We start from the raw sequence: 10,429 nt of genomic DNA on the forward strand, positions 1-10,429 counted from the left end.
GGCTAGCTGAGATTTTGGATATTCGAGGTTCAACACCTCTGTGGCTTACAACAGGGGTTCCCATAGTTCGTGCCACCCTAAAATTTGAAGCTAAATGGTGGCAGACTTTCGTGTGCAGTTGCATTGACCCGTGCTTGAATGAGAACAACCTCCCACTTCCTCGAGCAGTCCTGGTGGCTTCGATTATGGCTGGGTACCCGATCAATGTGGGTGCTATAATGTCAACCAACATCACTTTAGCGGTCCAGAAGGATGAGAGATCCTACTCTTACCGAGTTTCCTCACAGAGAACTTCAATGATCAAAAGGTGGAGCCGAGGCAGTATGATACTAAGGTAAAGGCTAAGAAGCCTTTCTCATGGTACCACCTACAGGGTTCTGACAATCCGAAGTTCAAGGGTAAGGCAACTACCTCTGCTGGCCAGTCTGAGGAGCCAGCGGTAGTAGTTACTGATTCAGCTGCTGAGCCTTCCACAACAGTCGATCCTTCCACTAGGACAGTAGCCATGCCACCACTGTCGTCTTCTAGACCACCAGCTTCATTATCAGTGCCATTATCAGTGCCAGCTTCATCTACTTATCCACAGACTGCGCAGTGAGTCTCCCAAACATTGGCGAGTCTCAACAACTGGATACAAACAGCTACTTCAAAGCTGTCTGACATATCTAGTGCTGTTGCAGCACAGTCAACAGCCCCAGCAACACCACAGGTACCTCCGTCAGTGAATGAAACATTGAAGAAGATTCTGGACAACCAGAAGACCATTGTGGAGACTCTAGTGGCACATGGGGAGGTCATTGAGGAGTTGGGAAAGCAAACAAAGAAGATGCGGAAGTCTCAGGCATCAAAGAGGTCAGTGGACAAGTTGAGAAAAGTGGTTGCAAAAATTGCAACTACTGGAGATTTACCACTAGATTTACTCATGGAGGTAGCACCAGCAGTCCCCGAGGCACCAGAGGCAGCAACCGTCCAGTTTGAGGAGCCGGTTAACTGCCCACACTACTGAGGAGATGATCCAGATGCTCAGCAACCCTATTGTCCCTCAGCCAGGTGATGATGAGATACAGCTAGAAGAGACAGAGGGTGATGCGTACCCATGCAGACTGAGACCAGATAGGGAGTTCTCTTAACTCTCTACCCTTCCCTGTTCTTATTTTTGTTAAGCATTGAGGACAATGCTTATTTTTATTCGGGGAGTGGTCTATTTTGATTGATTGACATTGACATGTGGCCTGTAATAACTCTTATACTATTTTTTTCCTTTATCTTTATTTTCTCTTTGGTATGTATATATTCTACCCCTTCATTTGATGTATATATTCATTTTACTTTGGTTTGTATATATTCATTTTACTTCGGTTTGTATATTCATTTATCTTGCTTTCCGTAGTTTATTTTGTAGCTTCTTTACTTTCTCTTTCTTAGTAGTAGAACTTCTTATTTACTTTAGTAGTTTCTTTTTGATTTGTTATCTTCTTTCTATGTTTGAGTGATCAATAAGCCTTTGGTTTTCTTAATGCCACGGTTCTTTCCAAAGGTGGATTTTGTGTGAACCGGGTGGCTCTTCCCAACGATGGATGGCGTGACAACCTTCTTAAGAGATTGAGTCCGTTTTCTTTTATGTTTAGTCAAATATAGTAGTAATGAATAAAAGAGTCTCTAACATGCTTCACTTGGTACCAACACATTTACCCACGACCTAATGGTTAAAAATAAATTGTTGTTAGAAATTAGGTCTAGTTGTGACCTTTTGACTCTTGTGTTGACTTAAGCAGTCATCGAGTGGTTCGGTCGAGCTATTTGTGATTCTCAATCTCAACTAGGGTTATTGTGGGCCCTCGACTCCGTTCTCTTTAGCAATCCAGCAACGTGAGAGGTGAGGTGTTAAATTGCAAGTCCAAGTACCCGTGCTAATAGTCTAAAACTTGCCCTGAATGTTTTTCTAGGCGAAATTCTAAGTGTAGCTTGGCTTGAGAAATGATTGTAGGCTCTTCTTGGTCCAATTTGAAATTTGAAATCTTCTATGGCCTAACAATGTGATATTCCTAGTCAACCCATTTGAGCCTAAGCCCTCTTTCTTTCAATAACCACGTTACAAGCCTTTATCCGTTTGGTAATGACTCTCTCTTGGCACCCGATCTTTCCTTAGCATTCTTGAGAAACAATTGGCAAAAGTATAAGTTTGGGAGAGAGACAAAGAGTTTGGAAGTGATAAAAGGTACAAAGAAAAGAAAGAAATAAAGAAAAGGGAAGGCAAAGAAAAGAAAGAAAGAACAAAAAGAAAAATACCAAAAAGAAAGTGAATAAGGTAGAAAGTTGAAGAGATTCAAAGAAAACAATGATGATAGGCATGGAGTAAATAGAAAAGGAGAAAAATGAATGTCATGATCAAGAAAGAGTGACGTTACGTCTCTCTAGTTCCCCCGAGGAAAAAGAAAATGACTCAAAGAGTCGAAAAAGTATGAGCCAAAAAGAGAAAATGGAGTGCTTGAGGAAAGATGAAACCATTATATTCCAACAAATCCTACCTTGGTCCTAAAGCCTTCATTACATCCCGCAAAAGCCCTACATGATCTCAGGTTGAGTGAGCTTACATTAGTGGTGATTTACATGAGGGGAAAGCTTATGGTACTTAGAGCCAGACTTGTGACATTCTTTTGAGAGAGATAAGCGCACTTTTCGCAATCCTTGATTCGAGTGTTACATTCTAAAGTGAGATTTGCTAATGGAGAGTAGAGAAGGAGGAATTCGGGATCCAAAATGACCTACGTGAAAGAGCGAGCGTCCTCGATGAATAGAGTCAACTCTTGATTCTCTAGTGTCACATTAGAACTATGGTACTCAAAAAGTTAAATTATTGCGTTGTTGATAATTCATATGTATTATGGGTAATTGTTGGTCCCAATTGATGTATAATTGATTCACCGTAGGCCAGCTGAAATATCCCTTTTTCTAGTGGAGGTGGGAATTGCCTTAATTGCTTGAGGACAAGCAAGAGCTTAAGTTTGGGGGAGTTAATAAGTAGGGATTTTGACCATTTATTTGCTCTCTTTTACTTGCATTTTAGCTCAAAAATGCTTAAAGGTATTTCCGAAAACTAATAAAATGTGCTTTTATACAGGAACATTGGAAAATGAGCCAAAGAAGTCAAAACCAACTCATAAAGGAGTCAAAAATAGACAAGGACCAAAACAAGGCAAAAGGCCCACAGTGCAGACCGCACAATACATTGTGCGGCCCCAAAACAAAGAAAGAGCCATGCCGGTTTTTCTTCAGAGTATGCGGACCGCACAAATATTGTGCGGCCGCAGTAGAGGAGATTCAGAGAGCTGGTTTTGGGCAAGTTGAAGGAGTGCGGACCGCACCATAATTGTTCGGCCGCAGAATGACAAGTGCGGCCGCACTCAATATTATGCTTCCCGCAGAAGTCAAAGATTAGAGAGATGGATTTCAAGTTCAAGAAGAAATGAGGACCGCACCATTTTTGTGCGGCCGCATAATCAAGAGCTTGGCCGCACTCATTTTTATGCGGTCCGCAGAAGTCTCACACAAACCAGAGCTTAAGATCAAAGAGTGTGGACCACACTATAATTGTGCGGCCGCACTCACAAATGTGCGGTCCACAGTAGTTGAGGGAGTGCGGCCGCAGAACTGGAACCTGTCAAGCCAAGTCTCGTTGTGCGAACCGCACACATAATTATACGGCCGTACAACCTCCGCAGGAGCATTTTTGTGAGATATTTTCAGCTTAGTATAAATAGAACCTTTTGTCATTTTAGGGTAAGTTTTGTTTTGGGAGAGCACCTGAGCCATTTTTCTTTACTGTTTTGAGTAATATTGTACTAGATTAGCTTCTAAACATTAGATTTTCTTTCCCTAATCAATTATTATGCATTCTATCTTAATTTCTTCTTGTATTTCTTCATTTTTTATGAGTAGCTAAATTTATAGCTAGGGTTGTGGCCCAACCCTAGTGTGGGTACGTAATGGGTGTTCGATTTAGGACTTGTTTGTGATTGGGTTAGTGATATTTAGCCTAGTTCTAGCTTGAATTCAAAAATTAATGGTTGCAAACATTGATTCATGCCTAATTTACTTAGTCTCTACTTGAGACAGAGAGACTAAGTCTAGGAAAACTTGGCTAACAAGAAATTGGGGGTGAACTCAAGAGATTGATAGCCCCAATTAAAGGGTTGAATCTAGAGATAGTAAGACCCGACTTGAGAATTATTCACTTGTTTTGTGCAATACCCATTTGGACTTGAGAAAGCCAAATTGGGCAAAACCACTCAAACTACCGAGAGGCATAGAGTGGGTAATTGTGTGTGATTGCTATATTACAACCTCGACCAATCAGGCTTGTCCTAGAGTTTTCAACCCATTAGGTAACCACCTAGGTGGAAGTCACGACCCTAGATCTTTTATCATTTGGAAAATAACCAAAACCAAAAATATTGTCTCCTAGTTTTATAATTGCAATCAATAGTTTAAAGTAGAAGTAGAAACAACAAACAAGAATGTGGAAGTGTAATCTAAGGCATATTGTATAATTACACTAAATATATACCTAATCCCAATTCTAACTCCCCGAGGATTTGACTCCGACTTGCGTTGGGGAGGAATAATTGATCGTGAGAAGACCAAGGTTGTGCTCACTAATGAGTAAGCAAGACCATGCGTCGTGCCGTGACGTTAAATCAGGCACCTGTTGGGAGCCGGTGATGGTGAGTTTGAATAGGAAGGATTGGGCTGCAAAGTTAGATGATGTCTTGTGGGCACATACCTCCTCCACGTGGTCATGATTTTCCAGCCTTGATAGATGGCCAGCTACTTGGTTCTCTGTGCCCTTTCGATCTCGTATTTCTACATCAAATTCCCGCAACAACAAAACCTAGCACATTAATCTAGCCTTAGATTCTTTTTTGTAAATAGATACCTGATTTCTGTATGATCGGTATGGACTATGACTTTTGTTCCCACCAAGTATACCCAAAATTTCTCAAAGGCCCACACAACGGCCAACAACTCTTTTTCCGTGGTGGTGTAATTCAGTTGTGCATCATAAAGAGTCTTACTCGCATAGTAGATGGAATAAAATATCGTGTCCTTCCTCTAGCCTAGCACTGCCCTAATAGCCTGGTCACTTGCATCACACATAAGTTCAAATGGTAAGGACCAATCCGGTGCCGCAATAATGGTGGCAACCACCAACTTCTTTTTGAGCTCTTCAAATGCCTTCAGGCATGCGTCATCAAACTTGAAAGTTACATCCTTTTCAAGCAACCTGCACAAAGGAGTAGCAATTTTAGAAAAATCCTTGATAAAGCACCGATAGAACCCCGCGTGTCCCAAGAAACTCCGGACACCCTTCACAGAAATTGGTGGAGGTAATTTTTCAACCGCCTCCACCTTCACCTTATCAACTTCAATGCCGCTCCTAGACACTCTGTGACCCAACGCGGTGCCTTCCTGCACCATAAAATGGTACTTTTCCCAATTCAGTACTAGATTTGTTTCTTCACAATGAGCCAACACCTTGTTTAAATTCTTCAAACAATTATCATAAGAATGTCACGACCCAAACCGATGGGCCGCGATGGGCACCCGGTACCTTACTCAACCAAGTACCAACATAACATATATTTCGTATCATACTATCATAGGTAATGATCCGGAAAGGCAGTCATGATATAACTAGAATAAAACATGAGGGAATACTAGACATAAGATGACCCAACCTGATATAGAAACTCATACATGTGACATGCGGGCCTATAAGGCCAATGTTATCCATTATATACTTAAAATATAGGCCGACAAGGCCATACAAGTATCCGTATACATGACATTTGTCTACAAGCCTCTAAAAGTACGTACTTATCATAAAAGTCGGGACAGGGCCCTGCCATACCAAACAATACACATCTAAATCATACTGACCAAACAAGCAACCCCGGAGAAAATGGAGTGCACCAACATCTTCCGCTGAGCTGATAGCCTACTTGGAGGACTCTCGACCTATCTATCGGGACCTGCGGGCATAAAACGCAGCGTCCCCAGGCAAAAGGAACGTCAGTACAAATAATGTACCGAGTATGTAAGGAATGAAAATCAGTAAAATAATAGACATGAGAGAAACATGGAGTAAAAGACTCAACATGTATGTCTGAATAGCTCTGTGAATTATTTAATATTATAATGTCATGCATATGCGTATAAATGTCATACCATGCATAGGTATATACGTTCATAACATCATCAATCCTTTGAAGGCATCCCATCATATCATCTCGGTCACTATGGGCAAAATCATCAACGTATACCAGCTGATCAGGTGGTGGTGCGTATATAACGCCATAACCTTTTCCCATATCCCATATACATATAATATACGCATATATAACGCCATCTGGTCATGAGTCAATGTAAATGTATAAATGAATGAAATTCATAAGAAATACGTTAATAAAATCAATATACCTTTCAGATAAACTTTATCAACTACGTATTTTTCTGAGACCCATGAACAGAAAATATAATAATAATTCACATGGGGAATCAAGAACGTATACATCTCTAATACTTCTATGAATAGAGTCATTTATGAAAGTTGTGCATTTACTCGTTTCGTTTGTATCGTACAGATCATACCAAAAAGAAAGAAGGGATAGCCTTAACATACCTTAATTGCTCATACGAGCTCGTAGAAGGTCGTAGATGAAGAATCAAACTTGGATAAAGAACTATCCTCTAAGTGAGAGCGTTGCTTCCAACTCTTCTTTATGCCAAAGTAATTTATTCTCAAGATCAAAGTATGAATTTTCCCATATAAAAGAATGAACTCCTAGCTAAAAGTGTTGCTTTCTTCTGTTGGTATAAAAGAAAAGATCGAGAAAGACACAAAGTTGCTTAGTATATATATATATATATATACACACACACACTAACATGAAGCTATCTTTATAACTTCATGCAAAAAGATTTAACAGGTGTAAAAACTCTTTTGTGGCCACTCCTCCTCTAAGTATATACATATACAAAAATAGCACATTGAGATAGATTGATTAAATAAAGAAAGAAACTTAATATTCTTATCTAATAGTTTAATAATATACTATGACATACATATCTATTATGGGAGCAAGTCCACGTGAACCCACCTAGAAAGGTTAAAGAAAATGCTAATCATTTTGTCTTCATCCTAATATAGAACTTTGAAAATATTCAATTACTAATAAATCATGGCATTTTATGAAGTTAAAACATACACTAATATTTCATAGAGACGTGAAGATTATGACATTGGTAAAAGAAATTTATGTCCAATTCTAATATTTCCCATCTAACCTCAAAAGTCCAGATTTTTATACTATAAATTCTCAAAATGGGTTAAGATAATTATTATTATGAGAAAATAGTTTCTATATTTATAACAAAGAAAATCTCATTTATAAACTTTCTCCTATTAAGTGTATAATTTAAAGCATATCCGAAAATAGTAATAATAGTAACTATCCAAGATTATACTTGATATATATAGTAAAGGTAATAGTTGTAGTTAGTGGACAGTGAGGTCCACTCCCATTTGCTACCACTTTGAAAATCATGACTTATCCGATAGATGTCACCCTTTAATACCTATTAGTCACATATTTCTTTAGTTGCCATGGTCCCACGTGAACAACACAATTTTTTACACTTATCCACTTATACTAATTTCATATTCTCAAACTTTATACCAATATTTAACCAATTAGTCACACAATAATTTCTAGGTCTTCTTTCACTTAAATACTAATAGACTTCATATACCTTACTATTATGGTCATGTGATATAGCACCAGTCCATAAATACAAGGTATTATAACTTGTGCCATTTGTTTTTTCATCCCAAAATGTCAAACTTCGATGAAACTCATTTTATTCGATTCGTTTATCCTCTAACCTTCACGACTTTACTAATCACTTATTATAAATAGCATAATGCTTATAATCTCAAAATAATCTCATTCCCGAACTTACGTTGATTAACTTACGACGAAACTTTAACATATGAAAATACGGGATATAACATCATTCCCCCTTTGGAACATTCATCCTCGAATGTGGACTGATGCACTTATAATCTCAAAATAATCTCATTCCCAAACTTACGTCGATTAACTTACGATGAAACTTTAACATACGAAAATACGGGATGTAACATCATTCCTCCCTTTGGAACATTCGTCCTCGAATGTGGACTGATGCACTTATCATTATCATAACCTATAGTTCTTGCGAATGCTTTAGTACTCTTCTTGCCATCTAGCTAACTGTTCTATGAATAAATCCAAGGGCCAAGGCAATTCCTCTCTTTAGGCCTCTTTCTCACACCACGACCTCTGGTCGGAATCCTTTCAATCTCGTAACTGTTGCTACCTTCTATCATGCGACACGTTATTCTTCTCTCTTTTTTTCTCTAATTTTTAGCCAATCTCTAGGCCTTACTTTGTGAACATATATAGATCTTTATAATATGTCCCTCTGGGAATCTATAAGTATACTGAAGTTCTTTGCTCGGTACTTTGTCGAACTTACAAATATTGCTATATCTTATTTCATAGCATCCCAATGTAATTCACTTTACGTGGGTATTTTAATTATGTGCCGTCCGTGAAATACTCTTTTTATTATATATATATATATATATACATATATATATATATATATTCTCTTCAAACCATTACTCAATTGAAGGCCAAAATGTCATCCTTTATATTACCCCATTATTCTACTACCAGGGCATCATTCCATCTTTTCTAAATGCTATTAGTCTTAGACTCCTTTGAGTTCATTCAGTCGATACTGAACTTTCTATAACTTAGAGAAACCATCAACTCTCTTGTTTTCTTGGGCTTAACCCGAGGTCTTATCCATTCTCATCACCTTCTCACTCGCTCTTTTTATTCCTTACTCCTGTCTTCCTAAAACCTTGTCGCTTTACCATAATTTAGCTTGCGACCCACACATATTTATTTATACTGCTTGCAACCTTCCTTCAACTTGCTTATATCATAGATTTCCTTGTGTTATTCTGGAATATCAAGCGAGACATTACATCATCTCTAACTCTTTTTTACTCTCTTGAATAGATCTCTGGGTACCTAGAAACCATAGGCTGGAAGATATGCCACTTACGACGCCACTATCATTCCTGGATACTGAATCCCAGTGCTTTTAACTTTCTATCTGTAGAATGGATTATTCGCAACCTTCTGCATTTGAGTATCTCATATGTTGTTCACCTTTACCTTACTTACCTTAAAATCTTGCAACATATCTTCTATCTCTTTCATGACCTTGCTTTAACACATGTATAATTCACATCCACAACTTGAAGCTCTATTATAATACTTGCACCTCTGGTGCATACACAATCCAGTGGGAGCTTCATATTGACTTCTTATAAGGCTAGTACTCTTCTAACTAGCTTTATCATAGAGCCATTATAGAATATGGTTATAGTAGTATCTCTTTTGTACCTCTGATATTAAGAGTGATTCTGCTATGTTCTCAATCATGATTCCTGAAATTTCTCGGGTCGAATAATCAGACTCTTGATTTACTTAGTTGGTGTATCTCTTTAGGTTCCTCTTCCCTCTGATCAACCTTTATGTAGGCTTAAGCTATCTTCCGATCTGCGGCTCATGGTATGAGTTATTACTTTAGCCCTTCTTGGACGCTATGGAATATCCATACAACTCATATGATCTTGAATATCACTTCTGATTTTACTTCCCGTTCATTAGCCAAGGTAGGTTCCATTTTCTTATGGAGTGCATACAATGTTGTTGTGAGACTGTTGATATAAGACCATTTCCTCCTTAGGTCACTGAGCTTAGGTTGAAGCCTTCTTCCTTACTTTCTAAGCTAATATTTCATTGTAGTATTTAGGGAGGATCATCTGACTCTTGTAAAGCAGTGAGCTGATTACATTGTATACTCGACGTACCTTTTGATGTCCTTCCTTGCCTATAATTATCCGTAGTTACTTACATCTATGCCCTTGTGCTTGTAGGGTTGTTCTGAATTGATATTTTGACTGTCTTCCCAGTAGCACTTTCTTTTATTCCCGTAATGCTCATACGGTACCTTTAAGTACCCCAACTCCTATCTGAATATTTCTCAAGTATTATAATGACATTACTGCAAAGCTGAATTTACTATATTGGGTTTTACTATGTTTATCTTGCACGATCTGCTGACTCGTCTGTAACCTCCTGTCTAGCCATAACTAGGCTCTTTCTAAATCAACTACCAACTACTAGTTGGCCCATTCTCATATCAATGTTTCACGTAATCTTTCTTGGGTTATTTCCTTTGTCTTAACTTACCTTTCGCACTGGCTCCTTATTTATCAATAACATCCCGGGCAGGAACCCCCTTC

At 38.4% G+C, this 10,429-nt stretch overlaps 1 protein-coding gene across 1 annotated transcript; it reads right to left on the bottom strand.

Moving 5' to 3' along the window:
* Positions 1–5,112: 5,112 nt before the first annotated feature.
* On the bottom strand, positions 5,113–5,478 carry LOC108949085 (uncharacterized mitochondrial protein AtMg00860-like). Its single transcript, XM_018778720.2, has one exon. The coding sequence runs from the start codon at positions 5,476–5,478 to the stop codon at positions 5,113–5,115; it is 366 nt and encodes a 121-aa protein (XP_018634236.2).
* Positions 5,479–10,429: the final 4,951 nt, after the last annotated feature.

Source organism: Nicotiana tomentosiformis, chromosome 1 (genome assembly GCF_000390325.3).
Source record: "Nicotiana tomentosiformis chromosome 1, ASM39032v3, whole genome shotgun sequence".
Classification (NCBI taxonomy): domain Eukaryota; kingdom Viridiplantae; phylum Streptophyta; class Magnoliopsida; order Solanales; family Solanaceae; genus Nicotiana; species Nicotiana tomentosiformis.